Genomic DNA, 25000 nt, shown 5'->3' on the forward strand with positions numbered 1-25000 from the left:
CTAGCATCCAAAACCACTGAAGACCCTAGTGTAGCCTACTAACTATTATAGATCAGCTCACTATTAGTGCTGTGCCAGTCCACAACCACTACCAAACACCTACATATAATTATTATAATATCCAGTCCACATCCAAATAACACCAGAAAAGCTCACTGTTAACATGTGACAATACAATCCTTCAAAATAGATAGTCCATACCATCACAGCATCAATTACTAGAGTACAATAACTCCCACTGTGCTATATGACATGTGCAGCTACACATTATCACAGCTAAAATACACCAGCACAGTCACACCTTCACAGCCTATGAAATCCATGCTGCAGCTCACCACCCAACACACTGTATCATCTGTGCATGTTAAAATACAGCAGCATACCTCCCAGTCTCTGCACAATAAAATACAACACCTCATTCAATATACTGTCAACCAGCCAGTCCCGTCTCAATGCACCACTGTGGAGAGATAAAACGGATCAGCAGAACATCTGGATGCTACCACATACCGGCTACGCAGCTACACTGAGCAGCTATAGATCTGATCTAATCTCGTCCATACGCTATCACATCACGGATCAGCATATTCATTTAAACTACGGAGAGAGAGAGAGAGACAGAAAGAGAGAGATCGAGAGAGCACTAGAAAGAGAGTATTGCAATGCTTCATTCAAACACACAGCATGTTGCTATGGCTACCATGGTGGTAGCAAGGTTTGGCTTGGTGCAGAGGGATGTGTGTGAGCTATGAGGTGTGTGTGTGTGTGTGTGTGTGTGTGTGTGTGTGTGTGTGTGTGTGTGTGTGTGTGTGTGTGTGTGTGTGTGTGTGTGTGTGTGTGTGTGTGTGTGTGTGTGTGTGTGTGTGTGTGTGTGTGTGTGTGTGTGTGTGTGTGTGTGTGTGTGTGTGTGTGTGTGTGTGTGTGTGTGTGTGTGTGTGTGTGTGTGAGAGAGAGAGAGAGAGAAAGAAATAAAGAAAGAAAGAAAGAAAGAAAAATGAAAGAAAGAGAGAAAGAGAGAGAGAGCGAGGGCGGGGATTGTGAGAGTGTCTGCAGAGTTAGGAACTGGAGAAAAAGTTGACTTGGAGCAGCAGTGCTGCCTTTTAGAGTATTAAATACAGCTTAGAACAGCTAAGAACATCATAGAACAACCAGGCAGAGCAGAGCCAGCTCAGTAGAACTTCATGGGGTGGTTTAGGATTCAGTATTTTATTTGGATCAACAGTATCTGTTGCAAAAGCAGCAGATATTCTTCCTGGGATCAAAACATAAAAACATCAAACATGACATAGTACATAACAATAATAGATAAGGACAGCTCAAGGACAGAGCAACATACATTTTCTTGAAATATAGAAATACAAAAGGTCTTGTGCTGACAAAACACTTAACAGAAACATATTACTTTACATAAACATACAAGTTATTTAGGTCAGCAAAGGGAAAGGCGTTGTGCTGTGAGGTGTTGTTTTATTGTTTTCTTAAAGCTGATTTTGCTGTTTGATTGGGTAATTTGAGATGGAAGGGCGTTCCATGCAACCATGGCTCTATACAATACTGTGTGTTGTTGTTTTGGACTTGGAGACTGTGAAGAGACCCCTGATAGCATGTCTTGTGGGGTACATACATTATGCCTGTCAGAACGGTATGTTATTTGAATATACAGACAATTTGGAATTTTCATCACAGTAATATTTATCATAAAAACAAGAAGTGATGCCGTCAATCTTTTTTTCTATTTTATGCCAAGTGAGACTGGCATGCATCTTTTTGATATTAGCCCTCTTTTTACAGTGAAGGGCAAGACGTGATGCTCTGTTGTGGGCCAGCTGCAGCTTTCCTATGCCTTTTTTTGCAGCTCCTACCATTTAACTGGGAAATAGTCAAGATGTGAAAGAATCAGCGCCTGTAGGTCGAATGTGGTGTTAAAAAAAGCAGAGCAACTCTTTATCACAGACAGACCTCTTCCGATCTTTACAACAATTGAATCAATATGCCATGACCATGACAATTTGCAATCTAACAGCACACCAAGAACTTTGCTCAGCCACCACATCATTCGTTACCAGATTCAGCTGAGGTCTTAGGGAATGATTTGTACCAAATAAAATGCTTTTAGTTTTGGATATGTGCAGGACTAGTTTATTACTAGCCACCCATTCCGAGACTGACTGCAACTCTTAACCTCTTAAGGGTCACTAGCTGGGGTTGCTGATGTGTATAATGTTGACTCGTCAATGTAAATAGACACACAGGCTTTTTAAGGCTACTGGTAGATCATTAGTAAAAATAGAGAACAGTAAAGGACCAAGACAGCTGCCCTGCGGAATACCACACTTTACATGTTTTACATGAAATAATATTCCATTAAAGAAGACCCTCTGTGTTCTATTGAATAGATAGATCTCAACCCATGATATGGTAGACGATATAAAGCCATAACACATACAATAACAGATTATGTTCAACAATAACAGATTATTGTCAGTAAATATCAGAGGCTGAAGTAAAGTCTAACAATACAGCTCCCACAATCTTCTTATTATCAATTTCTTTCAGCCAATTACCAGTCATTTGTGTAAGTGCAGTACATGTTGAGTGGACTTCACTATTAGCATGCTGAAATTCTGTTAATTATTCACAGAGAAATAACATTATATCTGGTCGAACACCAAACTGATTGGTTGTCTGTTAGAACCAGTAAAGGATGCTTTACCATTCTTGGGTAGTGGAATGACTATAGCTTCCCTCCAGGTCAGAGGGCAAACACTTTTACTCAGGCTCAGATTAAAGACATGACAAAACAGGAGTCTGAGTAAAGACATGACAAAACAGGAGTGTGTCACGAATACCACCGAAGGTGGCTCCCCTTCCTGTTCGGGTGGCGCTCGGCGGTCGTTGTCGCCGGTTTACTAGCTGCCACCGATCCCTTTTTCCTTTTCATTTGTTTTTGTCTAATTGTTTTCACCTGTTCCTTGTTGGGGTTTTGGGATGGGTGTTATTTAAGTTTGTTTAGCCCGCTGGTGTTTGTGCGGGCTTGTGGTTATTCTACTTTAGTGGTGTTTGTGTACTTTTGGGTTTTCGCTGTCCGGTATCTTGGTAACAGTGGGTTTGGGGTTTCGCTGTCCGGTATCTTGGTAACAGTGGGTTTGGGGTTTCGCTGTCCGGTATCTTGGTAACAGTGGGTTTGGTTTTTCGCTGTCCGGTATCTTGGTAACGGTGGGTTTGGGGTTTCGCTGTCCGGTATCTTGGTAACAGTGGGATTGGGTTTTCGCTGTCCGGTATCTTGGTAACAGTGGGATTGGGTTTTCGCTATCCGGTATCTTGGTAACAGTGGGTTTGGGTTTTGTTGCGCCTGTGTTTTGGGCTTCACCCATGTTTGTCCCTGTTGCTGTGCTTAAGGACATTAAAGCGTTTTTTCCCTGTCTACCTTCTGCTCTCTGCGTCTGACTCCACACCCATCACTATCCCTGTCATGCAGGTGAAAGAGGACCCAAAAGCGACTTGGCGAAAACAGAGTCTTTAATCCAGTAAAGTAAATACAAACAAAAAACACCACTTTCACTCGAAATGACGAGGACAAACTGGAGACTCGATCTTGAACAGCAGGTGAACAGCAGGTTGCCTCGGGAAGGCACTTGAACCAGACAGACTCAGACACCTGCTCACCACGCAGCATCTGAGGAAAACACGACACGACAGGGCGATACACAAACACAGCACGGTGAATTCTAGACAAGGAACCGACAGGACAGGAACGGAACACAAAGGAAGAAATAGGGACTCTAATCAGGGGAAAGGATCGGGAACAGGTGTGGGAAGACTAAATGATTGATTAGGGGAATAGGAACAGCTGGGAGCAGGAACGGAACGATAGAGAGAAGAGAGAGCGAGAGAGTGAGAGAGGGAGGGGGAGAGAGAGGGATAGAAAGAGGGAAAGAACCTAATAAGACCAGCAGAGGGAAACGAATAGAATGGGAAGCACAGGGACAAGACAAGATAATAAATGACAAAACATGACAGTACCCCCCACTCACCGAGCGCCTCCTGGCGCACTCGAGGAGGAATCCTGGCGGCAACGGAGGAAATCATCAATGAGTGAACGGTCCAGCACGTCCCGAGACGGAACCCAACTCCTCTCCTCAGGACCGTAACCCTCCCAATCCACTAAGTATTGGTGACCCCGTCCCCGAGAACGCATGTCCATGATCTTATGTACCTTGTAAATAGGTGCGCTCTCGACAAGGACGGGAGGGGGGAGGGAAGACGAACGGGGTGCGAAGAAAGGGCTTGACACAGGAGACATGGAAGACAGGATGGACGCGACGAAGATGTCGCGGAAGAAGCAGTCGCACAGCGACAGGATTGACGACCTGGGAGACACGGAACGGACCAATGAACCGCGGAGTCAACTTACGAGAAGCTGTCGTAAGAGGAAGGTTGCGAGTGGAAAGCCACACTCTCTGGCCGCAACAATACCTTGGACTCTTAATCCTGCGTTTATTGGCGGCTCTCACAGTCTGTGCCCTGTAACGGCAAAGTGCAGACCTCACCCTCCTCCAGGTGCGCTCACAACGTTGGACAAACGCTTGAGCGGAGGGAACGCTGGACTCGGCAAGCTGGGATGAGAACAGAGGAGGCTGGTAACCCAGACTACTCTGAAACGGAGATAACCCGGTAGCAGACGAAGGAAGCGAATTGTGAGCGTATTCTGCCCAGGGGAGCTGTTCTGCCCAAGACGCAGGGTTTCTGAAAGAAAGGCTGCGTAGTATGCGACCAATCGTCTGATTGGCCCTCTCTGCTTGACCGTTAGACTGGGGATGAAACCCGGAAGAGAGACTGACGGACGCACCAATCAAACGACAGAACTCCCTCCAAAACTGTGACGTGAATTGCGGGCCTCTGTCTGAAACGGCGTCTAACGGGAGGCCATGAATTCTGAATACATTCTCGATAATGATTTGTGCCGTCTCCTTAGCGGAAGGAAGTTTAGCGAGGGAATGAAATGTGCCGCCTTAGAGAACCTATCGACAACCGTAAGAATCACAGTCTTCCCCGCAGACAAAGGCAGACCGGTAATGAAGTCTAGGGCGATGTGAGACCATGGTCGAGAAGGAATGGGGAGCGGTCTGAGACGACCGGCAGGAGGAGAGTTACCCGACTTAGTCTGCGCGCAGTCCGAACAATCAGCCACGAAACGGCGCGTGTCACGCTCCTGAGTCGGCCACCAAAAGCGCTGGCGAATAGACGCAAGAGTGCCTCGAACACCGGGATGACCAGCTAACTTGGCAGAGTGAGCCCACTGAAGAACAGCCAGACGAGTGGAAACAGGAACGAAAAGGAGGTTACTAGGACAAGCGCGCGGCGACGCAGTGTGCGTGAGTGCTTGCTTAACCTGTCTTTCAATTCCCCAGACTGTTAACCCGACAACACGCCCATAAGGAAGAATCCCCTCGGGATCAGTAGAAGCCACAGAAGAACTAAACAGACGGGATAAGGCATCAGGCTTGGTGTTCTTGCTACCCGGACGGTAAGAAATCACAAACTCGAAACGAGCGAAAAACAACGCCCAACGAGCTTGACGGGCATTAAGTCGTTTGGCAGAACGGATGTACTCAAGGTTCTTATGGTCTGTCCAAACGACAAAAGGAACGGTCGCCCCCTCCAACCACTGTCGCCATTCGCCTAGGGCTAAGCGGATGGCGAGCAGTTCACGGTTACCCACATCATAGTTGCGCTCAGATGGCGACAGGCGATGAGAAAAATAAGCGCAAGGATGAACCTTATCGTCAGACTGGAAGCGCTGGGATAGAATGGCTCCCACGCCTACCTCTGAAGCGTCAACCTCGACAATGAATTGTCTAGTGACGTCAGGAGTAACGAGGATAGGAGCGGACGTAAAACGTTCTTTTAGAAGATCAAAAGCTCCCTGGGCGGAACCGGACCACTTAAAACACGTCTTGACAGAAGTAAGAGCTGTGAGAGGGGCAGCAACTTGACCGAAATTACGAATGAAACGCCGATAGAAATTAGCGAAACCTAAAAAGCGCTGCAACTCGACACGTGACCTTGGAACGGGCCAATCACTGACAGCTTGGACCTTAGCGGAATCCATCTGAATGCCTTCAGCGGAAATAACGGAACCGAGAAAAGTAACGGAGGAGACATGAAAAGAGCACTTCTCAGACTTTACGTAGAGACAATTCTCTAAAAGGCGCTGTAGAACACGTCGAACGTGCTGAACATGAATCTCGAGTGACGGAGAAAAAATCAGGATATCGTCAAGATAGACAAAAACAAAGATGTTCAGCATGTCTCTCAGAACATCATTAACTAATGCCTGAAAAACAGCTGGCGCATTGGCGAGACCAAACGGCAGAACCCGGTACTCAAAATGCCCTAACGGAGTGTTAAACGCCGTTTTCCACTCGTCCCCCTCTCTGATGCGCACGAGATGGTAAGCGTTACGAAGGTCCAACTTAGTAAAGCACCTGGCTCCCTGCAGAATCTCGAAGGCTGATGACATAAGGGGAAGCGGATAACGATTCTTAACCGTTATGTCATTCAGCCCTCGATAATCCACGCAGGGGCGCAGAGTACCGTCCTTCTTCTTAACAAAAAGAACCCCGCCCCGGCCGGAGAGGAAGAAGGCACTATGGTACCGGCGTCAAGAGACACAGACAAATAATCCTCGAGAGCCTTACGTTCGGGAGCCGACAGAGAGTATAGTCTACCCCGAGGAGGAGTGGTCCCCGGAAGGAGATCAATACTACAATCATACGACCGGTGAGGAGGAAGGGAGTTGGCTCGGGACCGACTGAAGACCGTGCGCAGATCATGATATTCCTCCGGCACTCCTGTCAAATCGCCAGGTTCCTCCTGAGAAGTAGGGACAGAAGAAACGGGAGGGATGGCAGACATTAAACACTTCACATGACAAGAAACGTTCCAGGATAGGATAGAATTACTAGACCAATTAATAGAAGGATTATGACATACTAGCCAGGGATGACCCAAAACAACAGGTGTAAACGGTGAACGAAAAATCAAAAAGAAATAGTCTCACTGTGGTTACCAGATACTGTGAGGGTTAAAGGTAGTGTCTCAAATCTGATACTGGGAAGATGACTACCATCTAAGGCGAACATGGGCGTAGGCTTCTCTAACTCTCTGAAAGGAATGTCATGTTTCCGAACCCATGCTTCGTCCATGAAACAACCCTCAGCCCCAGAGTCTATCAAGGCACTACATGTAGCACCCGAACCGGTCCAGCGTAGATGGACCGACAAAGTAGTACAGGATTTTGATGGAGAGACTTGAGTAGTTGCGCTCACCTGTAGCCCTCCGCTTACAGATGAGCTCTGGCTTTTACTGGACATGAATTAACAAAATGTCCAGCAACTCCGCAATAGAGGCACAGGCGGTTGGTGATCCTCCGTTCCCTCTCCTTAGTCGAGATGCGAATCCCTCCCAGCTGCATGGGCTCAGACCCTGAGCCAGAGGAGGGAGATGGTTGCGATGCGGAGCAGGGAAACACCGTTGATGCGAGCTCTCTTCCACGAGCCCGGTGACGAAGATCTACCCGTCGTTCTATGCGGATGGCGAGAGCAATCAAAGAGTCCACATCTGAAGGAACCTCCCGGGAGAGAATCTCATCCTTAACCACTGCGTGGAGTCCCTCCAGAAAACGAGCGAGCAGCGCCGGCTCGTTCCACTCACTAGAGGCAGCAAGAGTGCGAAACTCAATAGAATAATCCGTTATGGACCGTTCACCTTGGCATAAGGAAGCCAGGGCCCTAGAAGCCTCCCCTACCAAAAACTGAACGGTCAAAAACCCGAATCATCTCCTCTTTAAAGTTCTGGAACTTGTTAGAGCAATCAGCCCTTGCCTCCCAGATAGCTGTGCCCCATTCTCGAGCCCGGCCAGTAAGGAGTGAAATGACGTAAGCAACCCGAGCTCTCTCTCTAGAGTATGTGTTGGGTTGGAGAGAGAACACAATCTCACACTGCGTGAGAAAGGAGCGGCACTCAGTGGGCTGCCCGGAGTAGCAAGGTGGGTTATTAACCCTAGGTTCTGGAGGCTCGGCAGGCCAGGAAGTAACAGGTGGCACGAGACGTAGACTCTGGAACTGTCCAGAGAGGTCGGAAACCTGAGCGGCCAGGTTCTCCACGGCATGGCGAGCAGCAGACAATTCCTGCTCGTGTCTGCCGAGCATGGCTCCTTGGATCTCGACGGCAGTGTAACGAGCGTCTGAAGTCGCTGGGTCCATTCCTTGGTCGGTTCCTTCTGTCATGCAGGTGAAAGAGGACCCAAAAGCGACTTGGCGAAAACAGAGTCTTTAATCCAGTAAAGTAAATACAAACAAAAAACACCACTTTCACTCGAAATGACGAGGACAAACTGGAGACTCGATCTTGAACAGCAGGTGAACAGCAGGTTGCCTCGGGAAGGCACTTGAACCAGACAGACTCAGACACCTGCTCACCACGCAGCATCTGAGGAAAACACGACACGACAGGGCGATACACAAACACAGCACGGTGAATTCTAGACAAGGAACCGACAGGACAGGAACGGAACACAAAGGAAGAAATAGGGACTCTAATCAGGGGAAAGGATCGGGAACAGGTGTGGGAAGACTAAATGATTGATTAGGGGAATAGGAACAGCTGGGAGCAGGAACGGAACGATAGAGAGAAGAGAGAGCGAGAGAGTGAGAGAGGGAGGGGGAGAGAGAGGGATAGAAAGAGGGAAAGAACCTAATAAGACCAGCAGAGGGAAACGAATAGAATGGGAAGCACAGGGACAAGACAAGATAATAAATGACAAAACATGACAATCCCGACGTTACAGAGTGGCAATATAGTCTACTACCATCCTCAGTAGCTTTCCATCTAAGTTGTCAATACCAGGTGGTTTCTCATTATTGATAGACAACAATAATTTCTCCACCTCTCCCACACTAACTTTACAGAATTCTAAATGACAATGTTTCACAATGTTTTATAATGGCTCACAGTCTGTTGTTGGAATTTCATGTCTGAGTATGCCCACTTTGCCAATGAATTAGCCATTAAAATAATTGGCAATATCAAAACGTTTTGTGATGAATGAGCCTGAGTTGAATTAGCATTTCTGAATATACTTTAATTTAAAGTACTTCATTCTTGATATCATTTCAGAATAATGTTTTTTTTTCAACCATTTTTGTTCAGTTATTCACACAAGTTCTCAATTTACAGAACGCTGTGCAGCCAGACTTAGCCACTCCTTTTGCTTCATCTCACTCAAACATAAAATTGTCCAATTCCTCATCAATCCACAGTCTTAACATTTCTAAAAGTCAGTTTCTTAGTAGGTGCGTGCTTATCAATAACTGTAAGAAACAATTTCATAAATGGATCAAGTGCAGCGTCTGGATGCTCCTCAGTACACACATAAGACCAACAAATATTTTTTACATCTTCAACATTGGAATCATTACAAAACATTTACACTTTTTGGTCCCAGTCTTAGGTACTTTGGCTTTTCTGGATATAGCCACTATATTATGGTCACTACATTTAATGGGTATGGATACAGCTTTAGAACAAAGTTATGCAGCATTGGTAATTTGATCAATACACATGGATGACGTAGTTCAAGGACTATTTCAAAAAATTCTGGTAGGTTGATTGACACCCTGAGCCAGATTACAGGCACAGCCTGATGAAAACCAGTCTACATTCAGGTCACCCAGAAAATGGATCTACAGTATCTGTAAGCATCAAACACATTATCAAGCATTTCACACATATTATCCAGATGTGAGTAAGACCTTTAAACAGGTTAACATTCACAAGGCAACAGGGTCAGATGGATTAGTAGGACACATACCCAGAGCATGCGCTGACCAGCTGGCAAGTGTCTTCACTGACATTTTCTATCTCTCTCTGACCCAGTCTATAATACCTACATGTTTCAAGCATACCACCATTGTCCCTGTTTCCAAAAATGCCAAGGGAACCTTTCTAAATGACTATCACCCGTAGCACTCACATATGTAGCTATGAAATGCTTTGAAAGACTAGTCATGGCTCACATCAACATCATCATCCCAGACACAATGGACCCACTCTAATTCGCTTACTGCCCCAACAGATCCACAGATGATGCAATCTCTATTGCACTCCACACTGCCCTTTCCCAGCTGGACAAAAGGTACACCTACGTGAGAATACTGTCCATTGATTACAGCTCAGCATTCAACACCATAGTGCATCACTAAGCTCTGGACCCTGGGACTGAAGGCCTCCCTCTGCAACTGGATCCTGGACTTCCTGACGGGCCGCCCTCAGGTGGGGAGGGTAGGCAGCAACACATCCGCCATGCTGACGCACAACACGGCGGCCCCTCAGGCTTGCATGTTTAGTCCCCTCTTGTACTCCCTGTTCACCCACGACTGAGTGACCGCGCACGACTCCAGAACCATCATTAAGTTTGCCAATGACACAAAGGTGGTAGGCCTGATCACCGAAGACGATGAGAGAATAGTCTCTCCCTCAATTGAATTGAGCTCCCTGAAAATTAGCTCCCTGGATGCAATTCCTGTGGCTTCCACAGGGTGTCAGCAGTCTATGTTCAAGGTTTCAAGCTTGTAACTTCAAAAACGAATAAGAAATATCAGTTTTAGCAATCCGTCTTGGCAATCCGTGTTTGCGCACGCATCATGAAGACATTACACACCTGCTAAAATCGCTTTCCGAAAGAAATTCAGAAATAAATATTATAGTTTGATTACATTTTAGGGTATCTGAGGAGTAAATAGAAACTTATTTTGACTTGTTGAAACAAAGTTTAGGGGTAGATTTTCGGATTCCTTTCTCTGCAAGTTGAACGAGTGCATCACTCAAATCGATGGTGCCAACTAAACAAACTTTTTGGGATATAAAGAAGGATTTTATCTAACAAAACGACACGACATGTTACAGATGGGACCCTTTGGATGACAAATCGGAGGCAGATTTTCAAAAAGTAAGTGAACATTTAATCGTGAATGTATGAAACCTGTGCCGATGGAAAAATATTTTGATGTGGGGCGCCGTCCTCAAACACTCGCATGGCATGTTTTTGCTGTAATAGCTACTGTAAATCAGACAGTGCAGTTAGATTAACAAGAATTTAAGCTTTCAGCCGTTATCAGACACTTATATGTGCATAAATGTTTAAAATCACGCTAGCGGGACACCGATCCTTAAGAAGCATCTTGACTGGCTGCATCAACACTTGGTATGGCAACCGCGTGGCATCCGACCATAAGGTGGGTACGGCCCGGTACAACACTCGGGCCGAGCTCCATGCCATCCAGGACCTCTATACCGGGCGAAGACCCAAAATATTGTCAAAGACTCCTGCCACCCAAGTCATAGACTGTTCTCTCTGCTACCGCACGGCAGGTGGTGCCGGAGCACCAAGTCTGGGAACAGCTTCTACCCTCAAGTCATAAGACTACTGAACAGTTAATCAAAGGCTACCCAGACTATTTACATTGACCCCCTTTTTATTTGAACTGACTCAATTGCGCCGTCTCTATGTACACTCATTGGATTCTACCCACACACTCACAATACACACACACACACACACACACACACACACACACACACACACACACACACACACACACACACACACACACACACACACACACACACACACACACACACACACACACACACACACACACACACACACACACACACACACACACACACACACACACACACACACACGTCATCTATAACTAATCTTGTGGAGACACACAATTGGGTGTTCGCTGTCCGGTATCTTGGTAACAGTGGGTTAGGGTTAGGGTTAGGGTTTAACCCTAACCCTAACCCTAACTTTAACCCTAACACTAAACCTTAACCCTAAAATGAACCCTAGCTCCTAGCCCTAAACCTAATTTTAACCTTAATTCTAACCCTAATCCTTTTAGTTTGTTTACTATTCTTGTGGGGACTTCTGGTCCACACTAGGCTTGGGGGGTAAACCGTATATACCGTATAACGGGGTATTTGGATAAAAAAAAATACATTTGAATATTTGTAGCTACTTTTTAAGTAAATACCTGCAGTCATCTTGTGAAAAATTTAGGCAATAAATTACATTGTGTTCTTCATTTCACCTGTCACATTCTAATGAAGTTTACGGTAGTCCACAGTCATGTGTCACGTGGTGTTTGTTTACAAGCATACAACAACGAGAGACCGGAGCAACTGTGCAAAATGTTTGTAATACTCTTGTTAGCATTTAGTTAGCATTCTCTATGAGATGTTTTTTTTTTTCAGTGCCGGTATTACCGAATATGGCACAAGGTCGGTATGAAGGCATGACAATCTGAGATGTTACATTTTTTAAAATATTTGCAAATGTATTACGAATAAAAAATGAAATATCACATATACATTAGTATTCATACCCTTTACTCAGTACCTTGTTGAAGTACTTTTGGCAGAGATTACAGCCTCAAGTCTTCTTGGGCATGACGCTACAAGCTTGGTACAACTGTATTTGTGGAGTTTCTCCCATTCTTCTCTGTAGATCCTCTCAAGCTCTGTCAGGTTGGATGTGGAGCGTCGCTGCACAGCTATTTTCAAGTCTCTCCAGAGATGTTCGTTTGGGTTCAAGTCCGGGCTCTGGCTGGGTCCCTGCCGCTGAAAAACATCCCCACGGCATGATGCTGCCACCACCATGCTTCACCGTAGGGATGGTGCCAAGTTTCGTCTAGACATGACGCTTGGTGTTCAGGCCAAAGAGTTCAATCTTGGTTTCATCAGACCAGATAATCTTTTTTCTCATGGTCTGAGAGTCCTTTAGGCCCCCTTGGCAAACTCCAAGTGTGCTGTCATGTGCCTTTTACTGAGAAGTGGCTTCCATCTGGCCACTCTACCATAAAGGCCTGTTTGGTGGAGTGCTGCAGAGATGGTTGTCCGTCTGGAAGGTTCTCCCATTTCCACAAAGGAACTCTGGAGCTCAATGACCAAGGCCCTTCTCTGATTGGTCAGTTTGGCCGGTCGGCCAGCTCTAGGAAGAGTCTTGGTCATTCCTAACTGCTTCCATTTAAGTATGATGGAGGCCACTGTGTTCTTGGGGACCTTAAATGCTGCCGAAATGTTTTTGTACCCTTCCCCAGATCTGTGCCTTTACACAATCCTGTCTCAAAGCTCTATGGACAATTCCTTCGACCTCATGGCTTGGATTTTGCTCTGACATGCACTGTCAACTGTGGGACCTGATATAGACAGGTGTGTGCCTTTCCAAATCATGTCTAATCAATTGAATTTAGCACAGGTGTACTCCAATGAAGTTGTAGAAAGATCTCAAGGATGATCAATGGAAACAGGATGCACCTGAGCTCAATTTCGAATCTGATAGCAAAGGGTCTGATTACTTATGTAAATAAGGCATTTCTGTTTTTATTTTTTTTATACATTTTGAAAAATGTCTAAAAACATGTTTGCACTTTGTCATTATGGGGTATTGTGTGTAGATTGATGAGGAAAACAATTATTTGATCCATTTTAGAATAAGACTGTAATGTCACAAAATGTGAAAAAGGGGAAGGGCTCTGAATACTTTCAGAATGCACGTGCTCCTACTCTGTTTATTATCTATACTGATTGCCTAGTAACTTTCACCCCTACTTGCATGTACATATTATCTCAACTACCTCGTACCCCTGTACAGTGACTCGGTACCAGTACTACTACCAGTAGTATATAGTCTTGTTATTGTTGTTTTATTGTGTTACTATTTCCTTTTTGATTTTTTGCTTATTATTTTACTTTTTAACTCTGCATTTTTGGGAAAGGGCTCATAAGTAAGCATCTCACAGTAAAGTCTACGCATGTTGGACTCAGCGAATGTGACAAATACAATTTGATTTGATTTGAGATACAGTGCTGACTGTTAGCACTTGGTGGCCTATAGCAACACTCCAAAAGAAGAGTCTTTAGATGAGGCAGGTTAACTTGCAACCACAACACTCCAAAAGAAGAGTCTTTAGATGAGGCAGGTTAACTTGCAACCACAACACTCTAAAAGAAGAGTCTTTAGATGAGGCAGGTTAACTTGCAACCACAACACTCCAAAAGAAGAGTCTTTAGATGAGGCAGGTTAACTTGCAACCACAACACTCCAAAAGAAGAGTCTTTAGATGGGGCAGGTTAACTTGCAACCACAACACTCCAAAAGAAGAGTCTTTAGATGAGGCAGGTTAACTTGCAACCACAACACTCTAAAAGAAGAGTCTTTAGATGAGGCAGGTTAACTTGCAACCACAACACTCCAAAAGAAGAGTCTTTAGATGAAGCAGGTTAACTTGCAACCACAACACTCCAAAAGAAGAGTCTTTAGATGAGGCAGGTTAACTTGCAACCACAACACTCTAAAAGAAGAGTCTTTAGATGAGGCAGGTTAACTTGCAACCACAACACTCTAAAAGAAGAGTCTTTAGATGAGGCAGGTTAACTTGCAACCACAACACTCCAAAAGAAGAGTCTTTAGATGAGGCAGGTTAACTTGCAACCACAACACTCCAAAAGAAGAGTCTTTAGATGGGGCAGGTTAACTTGCAACCACAACACTCCAAAAGAAGAGTCTTTAAATTAGGCAGGTTAACTTGCAACCACAACACTCCAAAAGAAGAGTCTTTAGATGAGGCAGGTTAACTTGCAACCACAACACTCTAAAAGAAGAGTCTTTAGATGAGGCAGGTTAACTTGCAACCACAACACTCTAAAAGAAGAGTCTTTAGATGAGGCAGGTTAACTTGCAACCACAACACTCCAAAAGAAGAGTCTTTAGATGAGGCAGGTTAACTTGCAACCACAACACTCCAAAAAGAAGAGTCTTTAGATGAGGCAGGTTAACTTGCAACCACAACACTCCAAAAGAAGAGTCTTTAAATTAGGCAGGTTAACTTGCAACCACAACACTCCAAAAGAAGAGTCTTTAGATGAGGCAGGTTAACTTGCAACCACAACACTCCAAAAGAAGAGTCTTTAGATGAGGCAGGTTAACTTGCAACCACAACACTCCAAAAGAAGAGTCTTTAGATGGGGCAGGTTAACTTGCAACCACAACACTCCAAAAGAAGAGTCTTCAGATTAGGCAGGTTAACTTGCAACCACAACACTCCAAATGAAGAGTCTTTAGATGAGGCAGGTTAACTTGCAACCACAACACTCCAAAAGAAGAGTCTTTAGATTAGGCAGGTTAACTTGCAACCACAACACTCCAAAAGAAGAGTCTTTAGATGAGGCAGGTTAACTTGCAACCACAACACTCCAAAAGAAGAGTCTTTAGATGAGGCAGGTTAACTTGCAACCACAACACTCTAAAAGAAGAGTCTTTAGATGAGGCAGGTTAACTTGCAACCACAACACTCCAAAAGAAGAGTCTTCAGATTAGGCAGGTTAACTTGCAACCACAACAATTCAAGAACTTTAGACAGAAGGTCATCTATAAACCTTACAGGAATATGGCTCTGAACATATACAGTAACACCTCCCCCATTAGCATTTCTGTCTATTCTGTAGATGTTATATCCTTGTATTGCTACCGCTGTATCATCAAAGGAATTATCTAATTGACTTTCAAAGACAAACAATATATGAATGTTATCCGATGTTAGCAAGATATTGATTTCATAAATCTTATTTCTAAGGCTACATAAATTAATATGGGCTATTTTTAGTCCTTTCCTGAGTAGCATATCAGAGATAGAAGTAAAATGAATAAAGAAAACACACAAAGAATGACAAGAACATGGTTTGGCCAATAGAGTCAGTCAATCAGGCACTTGTGAGTGTCAGTTGGTGTGTGTGATGTGGGGCTGAAGCTTCTAACCTGGAAACTTGGCTCTCTCACTCCATTCAGTACTTTGGGAGGGAGGGTGGACAATGAGCCTGTCGTAGCAGATTCAAGCAATGTCCCCGTGCTCTCTGGCAGCTTTCATGGCTGGGATAAGTTATTTCCCCCTCTGGCGCACAGCTTCCAAGTAGTCTTCGTTAAGGAAGATGTTGGTTCCTCTCATGTTCTTGGCTCTCTCCAGAACAGCCATCTTGTCCTTAAACCTCAGGAACTTGACCACTATCAGCCTCTGTCTATCACCTGGGCAGGTTACAGGTTTTCCAGACCTGTGTACGTGCTCCACCTCAATCTTCAATGATCAGCTTTTCAGTGATCATTGTTTATACTTTCTCCTCAGACTCTGCCTAGTTCTCATGTGAAGACTGGTTTTTCATTCACAACAATGTTAATCCTCCTGGATTGTCCCTCTAGATAGTTTATTTTCCCAGTCATTATGCTGATGTCATCTTGCGTAGACTTACAGTTTGTTGTCATCTTTCTGCATCTTTCATTTTTCTTTCAGGACATCCACCTCTCCTGGGACAACTGAAAACTGTTCTTAAGGTCCATGACCTCTCTAGTCAGATCGTCCATTCGTTTGTTAGTTGAGTCAATCAGTATTTTAACAAAGATCTTTAAGCTATTTTCCTGTTGTTGTAACAACTGCTTGTAGAACCCCTATTGTTCATTTAAAGAATATTTCACCTGTGATAGAGAAACTGTCCTCTCCATTACTCCTACAATTGGCTTTGGATTTCATGGTAGCAACATAGACTAGCATTGGTGCCCCACAGGTCCAGACAGGGCAAGTCGCAGGGCAGATGGAAACAGAAACAAACAGCAGGGATTCAGACAGTCACAAGATCGGCACAAGCGTTATCCGATTTGCGGGCTGTGTTCAAGCTGTCAAGGAAACTTTACTATCTTGATAGCTAGTAAGCTAGCAGCTAAGCCAGCTGCTACGCCAAGCAGCTCGTCAGACTTTTGTTTGGCAGGATCCCTGAATAGATGTAACGGTCCCAGCAACTGAGGCTAACCAGGTCGTGGGATCCAAATTCAAAAGGTAACTAGTACCCAAACTTTTTAATTAGAACACATTTTTTGAGACTTTCAAAACCACAAAATGAGATCTCCCTTGTTCCGCGTTCAGCACACCTCTCTGATCCATTTCTGTCTCCGCCCTCTCACACTCTATACTGCCCCAAACACACACTGTACACTCCTGACCTGAGTCCTCTAATGAAATTAGAGGAAGTGGGGACTTCATCATAACCAAGCGGTAGATCTTCAGAACAAACTCATTTCTTCAAATAAGGTGGATAAATACACCGTCATCTCAGTGTAATCAAGTGTATTACTGTTGTCTGTCTTTAACCACTGTCAAAGCATTACTTAAATACGACATATTCCATTTTAATTGTCAAAAATGATAACTTCTTGGGAAAATACAACATCCTCGACAGTGGTGGAAAAAGTACCCAATTTTCATACTTGAGTAGTAAGTGACTCAAGTAAAAGTGAAAGTCACCCAGTAAATCCTACTTGAGTAAAAGTAAAAAAGCATTTGGTTTTAAATATACTTTAGTATCAAATGTAAACATAATTGCTAAACTTTCATTTCAAATTCCTTATATTTAAATTTACCATTTAGCCAGGGGCACACTCCAATACAAATAATTTGTGTTTAGTGAGTCTGCCAGGTCAGACCAGGAATTTTCTCTTTAAGTGAGTGAATTGGACCACCCGTCCTTATTGGGTGGATTCACGCAACTTCAATCCCAGCAACAATACATGTCTGTCATGTTCAGTTCCAATCACAGACTGACTACTCAGAGACCTCCATATCGACTGTTATATCTTTCCTCTCTCTGTCTCTCTCTCACACTTTCTCTCTCTCTCTCTCTCTCTCTCTCTCTCTCTCTCTCTCTCTCTCTCTCTCTCACTCTCTCTCTCACTTTCTCTCACTCACTCTCTCTCACTCACTCTCTCTCTCTCTCTCTCTCTCTCTCTCTCTCTCTCTCTCTCTCTCTCTCTCTCTCTCTCTCTCTCTCTCTCTCTCTCTCTCTCTCTCTCTCTCTCTCTCTCTCTCTCTCTCTCTCTCTCTCTCTCACTCACTCACTCACTCACTCACTCACTCACTCACTCACTCACTCACTCACTCACTCACTCACTCACTCACTCACTCACTCACTCACCACTCACTCACTCACTCACTCTCTCTCTCTCTCTCTCTCTCTCTCTCTCTCTCTCTCTCTCTCTCTCTCTCTCTCTCTCTCTCTCTCTCACACACACACACACACACACACACACACACACACACACACACACACACACACACACACACACACACACACACACACACACACACACACACACACACACACACACACACACACACACACCCTGACCCACAACGTTTTCTGTCCTCGTTGACATGATCTCTCTCAATCCCAGCAACAATACATGTCTGTCATGTTCAGTTCCAATCACAGACTGACTACTCAGAGACCTCCATATCGACTGTTATATCTTTCCTCTCTCTGTCTCTCTCTCTCACTCACTCACTCTCTCTCTCTCTCTCTCTCTCTCTCTCTCGCTCTCTCTGTGTGTGTGTGTGTGGACACCTTTTCCTATACTTGTGAGTACTACCAGTTCTCACAAAAATAGTAAACCAACTAAAACCTCAAATACACCTAAGTTCTCCTGCAACCGGGTGATCAAATTAAGATCCTACAAGTGTATCTGTCTGTCTCGCTCACCCAAGGAGACACACACACATACACTTTCCCGAGGTCTTCGTAGCAGGAGAGAGTGGGAGCTGTTTAGCACAGGGATGAGATGAGATGCCGTTGACATGGAAACCACATGAATTTACAGTGTGGCAAAGTGGTGAAATCACCTTGATGACAGGAACATTCAGATCCTTCTCAAAATATATCAGGTCATCTAGTGCCAACTGCCATATCCATGATAACTTACTAATACAGAACCTAGTATTAAAGAACCTAATGGCTATATGCCAGAGATCAAATACATGGACCAGCTAATAATGTGACACTGAACTGAAGGAGAGGAGATTACATCTGCAATGAAGGACAGGCAGTAGTGGAAGTCCCATTTTTCAACTTGTCCACTCCAGCACACCAGGCCGAGTATCAACACAAAGCATCTCAGAGTAGGAGTGCTGATCTAGGATTTGGCCAATTAATCTTATTAATTATGATCTAAAAGGCTAAACTGATCCTAGATCACCACTCCTACCCGGAGACGCTTTGTGGATACAGGCTTCGATATACATGATATAATCCCAGGAGTGTAGATACTCATTATATCTGACTCATAGCAACTTGATGAGGGACATGCTGCTCACCTTTCTTGCGGACCACTTCCTCAGACTCAGGTTTGCGTGTGACAGAAACCACCTTCATCAGTAGACTGTTTCCCCCCTGTCTGATCAGAGACACCACCTGCTTATGGCCCACCTTCACCACGTTCACTCCGTGCACCTGGAACACACACACGCACGAATGCCACACACACATATACACACGGCTGGAGGTCAGCAGACAGAGACCTGAGAGGCAGTGGGGCTAGTCCATGGGGTTGGAGAAGAGACAGGAGAAGAGGAGAGGGGGTGTAGTTACCTCTATGAGGAAGTCTCCTGTCCTAAGCCCAGCCCTCCAGGCCACTCCCTCCACGTCGACAGACTCCAGGTACTGGAGGGCAGGGAATGCAGGTGTTGGGGTGAACTCCTCAATAGGCGTCTCAGCTGGGAATACACAGAGAGAATGATCAAATATCCAAACATGGATAGATGTTTGAACACAAGAAATACACATACAGTATTAATTTTGGAATCCACCGTAAGGTACACTGAATCGTGAGAGTATCACCCACGCACATCTGCCATGGAAAAGTGAACACACCTTAAGCTCATAGAGGTACACATAGAAGTAGATACACACAGCAGCCTGTAAGTGAATGTGTGTTTATAATAGAGTGAGTGACGGCTTATTTTGATTTATTTCACCTTTACTCAACCAGGAAGGTCAGTTGAGAACAAGTTCTCATTTACAACTGCGACCTGGCCAAGATAAAGCAAAGCAGTGCGACAGAAACAACAACAGACTTACACATGGAACAAACAAGCGTACAGTCAATAACACAATAGGAAAAAAGAAAGTCTATATACAGTGTGTGCAAATGGCTTGAGGAGGTAAGGCAATAAATAGGCCATAGTAGTGAAGTAATTACAATTTAGAAGATTAACTGGAGTGATAGATGAGCAGATGATGATGAACAGATGATGGTGTGTAAAGTAGTGATACTGGTGTACTAAAGAGTAGCAAAGTAAATAAAAACAATATGGGGATGAGGTAGGTAGATTGGGTGGGCTATTTACAGATGGACTATGTAGGAACGGTGAGGTGGTGTGACAGGGGGAGACACTTTCACTCAACCGTATTACTTTATTCACTCTCACACTGAAAATCAGATCACACACACACACACACACACACACACACACACACACACGCACGCAAGCACGCACGCACGCACGCACGCACGCACGCACGCACGCACGCACGCACGCACGCACGCACACACACACACACACACACACACACACACACACACACACACACACACACACACACACACACCTTAGGATAGAGCTACCGTGAACTACACACACCCTTCATTTAATCCAATTGAGTCTGACTATACCACTTAAAAAGGAGAGCTCCCAGAGGCACCTGCAATGTGTGTGTGTCTGTGTGTGTGTGTGTGTGTGTGTGTGACATGACCCCACTATGAAAGACAATCTATTCAATTTTATCTGAGGCACATGGGGTGGCAGGGTAGCCTAGTGGTTAGAGCATTGGACTAGTAACCTGAAGGTTGTGAGTTCAAACCCCTGAGCTGACAAGGTACAAATCTGTCGTTCTGCCCCTGAACAGGCAGTTAACCCACTGTTCCCAGGCCGTCATTGAAAATAAGAATTTGTTCTTAACTGACCTGCCTGGTTAAATAAAGGTAAAATTAAATGGGAAGCTGGACGGAGAGAAAGAAGAAGACAAGAGAGGAGAGAGGGAGGGATACATCTAGAGTGGGGGAAAGTTGACTGATGGAGATTGGAAAAGGAGGAGAAAAAGGTAGACAAACTGAAACATTGAAAAGGCTCTAAAATTAGACTCCATGTCAACTGTTTGTTGATCAGGAGGTGTTACGGATACAGTTATCCTGTGTGTGTTTCTTTTCTCTCCTTCTTCCCTCACAGGTGAAAATCATCACTCCCCAATCAGTCAACAATCAATCAGAAGACACACCTCCTCCTATTTCCTGACCTATCACAGTTCCTTCCCCATGGTTTAAAAACCCCATCATTTGTTTGTTCTAAAGCTCAGCTCAATCTCTAGCTCAATCTCTCTGTAAATGCCATGTCTGTAGGTCTCTGTGTTTCACTCTCGCTTTGTGTCTTAACCTCTCTTTTGTTTAAGCACCTCATAGCACTTTGTCATCACCTGTGAGTATTGTTTTTGGTTATGGTGTTTGTTTGTTTGCTGGCGGGAAAAGGGGAAACCAAGACAAGTCGCCCATGGGCATACACTACCCGTAGGTGAACTTTGTTAAATACACTAGTTAGAACTGGGCGGACCACCCACTGTATTTTTGGTTAGTTAGTTAGCTGTTGTTAAAGTAGGCTAGTCTAGCTTAGGGGTGTGTTTTTGAATATTTATTGTTTCTTTCCTTGGGTCCAGCTCAGCCCCTTTTCCTGCCCCCCCCCCCCCCATTACCGTGTGTTTATAAATAAACCTAGAGTTTGACGGTAGATTTCTGTTGTCGTGGTTATTTCGTGCACACTTTTACTTTGTCACAATAATAATTTGCATGAGTTATGTTACGGGTCTCATTACCATCCCCCCCTAGACTGTCGGGCCAAAAGGGATTCGTAACAGGAGGAAAGCTACAGACTAGTGTCTCCGTCTCTCTCCAGCCTTCATAGCTTTAGTGTTTAGAGGTAGGGAAAGGAAGAGAGCAAGAGAAAAAAATTAGAGTAAGAAAGAGATGTAGAGACAGAGAGGGGAGAGAGAGGCAGGTAGCCCAGCAGTTAAGAGCGTTTGGACAGTAATGGAAAGTTCGCTGGTTCAAAACCCTGAGCCAATTAGGTGAAATATTAGTCGATGGTACCTTGAGCAAGGCACTTAACCCTAAATGCTCCTGTACATCACTCTGGATAAGAGTGTCTGCTAAATTACCAAAATATAAATATAGAGATGGAGGAGCAGCAAACACACTCTGACTCCTGGGTTTGGTGCCCGCGGGGGGTTGCTATAGTAACCAGCATGGGGAGCTGGAACGTGCAGTAGTGTGTGTGTGTGAAGTAGTAGAGGATAACGACTAATAGTAAAGCTGAGAAAGGAATAAAGAAGAGGGAGGTAAGGTGTGAAAGAAAGAATTAAAGAAAGACAAGAGAAGAATAGAACAAAAGAAAGACAGTGAAGGAATCAATGAACGAGGAGAAAGAAAGATAAAAATTGGAGAGAAATCATGTAATTTCCATCTCCCTGAATACAATGTGTGAGGAACAGATGAGGATTCAACGGACAGTTCATTTTAGGATGACGCCACCACAAAGGCTAGACAGACACACACATACACACACACTCAGAGAGAGACAACGTGATGTTGATCAGAGACGGTCGTGTTGGTTCATAGGTAAATAAGTCATACTGTGTGACTCAGTGAAAGAGGTCTAGAACTCCTCACATCAACCCACCACATCTCATACCCCACACTCAGAACACCTGCAGAGGGGCTCACAGACCTGTAATGACACACACACACACACACACACACACACACAGACAGCCTATGACATGAAGAAAGTAGCTAGCAGGGCCTTGGAGGCAGCAGTGACAGTGATCAAAACAGCCTGCTTTAGTAATAAGGTATAAAGTCAAGCTTTGTGAAAATATGTGTTTGGAGCTCCAGGCTGGTCCTGGAGGTATAGAGAGAGAAGTTGTCTGTTCCAGTCTTATGGCCCATCACTAAAACACTTGATTAATTAGCAAAGGTATTCACCTAGGTGTGTGTGTGTGTGTGTGTGTGTGTGTGTGTGTGTGTGTGTGTGTGTGTGTGTGTGTGTGTGTGTGTGTGTGTGTGTGTGTGTGTGTGTGTGTGTGTGTGTGTGTGTGTGTGTGTGTTTTCTACCTTTGGCTCCCCGCAGGACGAAGCCGAAGCCTTCGTTTTCTTTCTTCTGCAGCATAGCATTCTTCTCCTCTATGATGTAATCACTGGAGAGTAGAGAGGAGAGGGACAGCAAGTAAGAGTCCAGCAACAAGTTCACAGAGAGAAGAGACAAAGAGACAAAGGGGGGAATGAAGAAAAGGGGAGAGAGAGCTAGGGATGGTAGAGAATGGGGGACAGGGATGGGAGGAGAGGGACAATGAGAGAGAGAAAGAGGTAAGGAAAGAGAGGGCTAGATAGAGGAGAGAAGGATAGGGAGCAGAGAGAGAGCTGGGTGGAGGGTATGTAGGGAGAGAGTAACCCAATGTCTTTGCAAACAAACACACCCGAACCTCCTTCTCTGATGACCCAATCAACTTAAAAGCCTAGCTCAAGGTTCTCTTGAGGCTGTACAGTACCTAGATTGTGTGTGTGTGTGTGTGTGTGTGTGTGTGTGTGTGTGTGTGTGTGTGTGTGTGTGTGTGTGTGTGTGTGTGTGTGTGTGTGTGTGTGTGTGTGTGTGTGTGTGTGTGTGTGTGTGTGTGTGTGTGTGTGTGTGTGTGCGCGCGCGTGTGTACAAGATAGTACTAGCAAATGCAATGTAATGATGTGTAATGCGGGCCTTTCATGTGTGAGTGAGTACAATATTATGTCAGTTCATACCAGACAATTCAATCCTCAAAAACAACAGCACAACAGCACTCTGAAGTCACACAGTAAAAGTAGCAACATGTCCCATTCTCAGCAACACCCATATACTGTTGACTGACTGACTGTCAGATCCCACGGCTGACACCAGACAGCCCATAGAGTTAGTGAAGCAGAAGAGTGAGAGTGTCGCGAAAGTCTCTCTGGTTAGTAGACATCTCAACACCATACACACTGGCATGGGAGATCTGGAGTTTGAACTTGTGTTAACAGTTTGCCACGTCTGCTGCCCAGCAACTTACCCAGGGCAGATAGAGCCCCTGCTGACAGAGCCTGGAGACCCGTGAGAAATGCTCCTGTGTCAGGGGGCAGAGGTTGCAGAGATACAGTATCATGCTAAATACAGAGAGATATATGGTGTATAGATATGCCTATAGTTCAACATCTCTTCCTCTCCTCCCTCTCTCAGCCTACATCCTGCATATCCAACTCCAGCTTAAACGTTTCCCCTCCATAGCACCAGAATACCTTGCTTTATGTTTCCATTCAACCAACCATGTTCTCAATCTCTCTGTTGCATTCACAATTCTATTTCATGAACTCCCATTTAGATACAGCTCAACTCAGGCATTTTGAAAATATCTTCCATACATTCATATGCAAATAAAACACACACTGTAGCAGAATCATATCACACAATGTACGTATTTATAGTCTTACATAGAATAATGTTCCATAAATCCTCTAAGTAGCAATTCACAGCAGCATGCCAAAGACTTCCATTCACATACAACTCCATTCTATAGACTTCCATTCACATACAACTCCATTCTATAGACTTCCATTTACATACAACTCCATTCTATAGACTTCCATTCACATACAACTCCATTCTATAGACTTCCATTCACATACAACTCCATTCCATAGACTTCCATTCACATACAACTCCATTCCATAGACTTCCATTCACATACAACTCCATTCTATAGACTTCCATTCACATACAACTCCATTCCACAGGCATCCATTCACATACAACTCCATTCCATAGACTTCCATTCACATACAACTCCATTCTATAGACTTCCATTCACATACAACTCCATTCTATAGACTTCCATTCACATACAACTCCATTCCACAGGCATCCATTCACATACAACTCTATTCCATAGACTTCCATTCACATACAACTCCATTCCATAGACTTCCATTCACATACAACTC

At 44.6% G+C, this 25000-nt stretch overlaps 1 protein-coding gene across 1 annotated transcript in view; it reads right to left on the bottom strand.

Annotated features, from left to right (window-relative positions):
- Positions 1 to 25000, bottom strand: part of shank3a (SH3 and multiple ankyrin repeat domains 3a) — a 308896-nt gene that overhangs the window by 24333 nt on the left and 259563 nt on the right. Inside the window, exons 16-19 of the mRNA XM_046360126.1 lie at positions 24073 to 24126; positions 23108 to 23190; positions 19537 to 19661; positions 19263 to 19398 (exon numbers count right to left, since the gene is read on the bottom strand). Coding sequence (XP_046216082.1) covers positions 19263 to 19398; positions 19537 to 19661; positions 23108 to 23190; positions 24073 to 24126 — 398 coding nt within the window. The remainder of the gene's footprint in view (positions 1 to 19262; positions 19399 to 19536; positions 19662 to 23107; positions 23191 to 24072; positions 24127 to 25000) is intronic.

This window comes from Oncorhynchus gorbuscha, linkage group LG01 (assembly GCF_021184085.1).
Source record: "Oncorhynchus gorbuscha isolate QuinsamMale2020 ecotype Even-year linkage group LG01, OgorEven_v1.0, whole genome shotgun sequence".
Classification (NCBI taxonomy): Eukaryota; Metazoa; Chordata; class Actinopteri; order Salmoniformes; family Salmonidae; genus Oncorhynchus; species Oncorhynchus gorbuscha.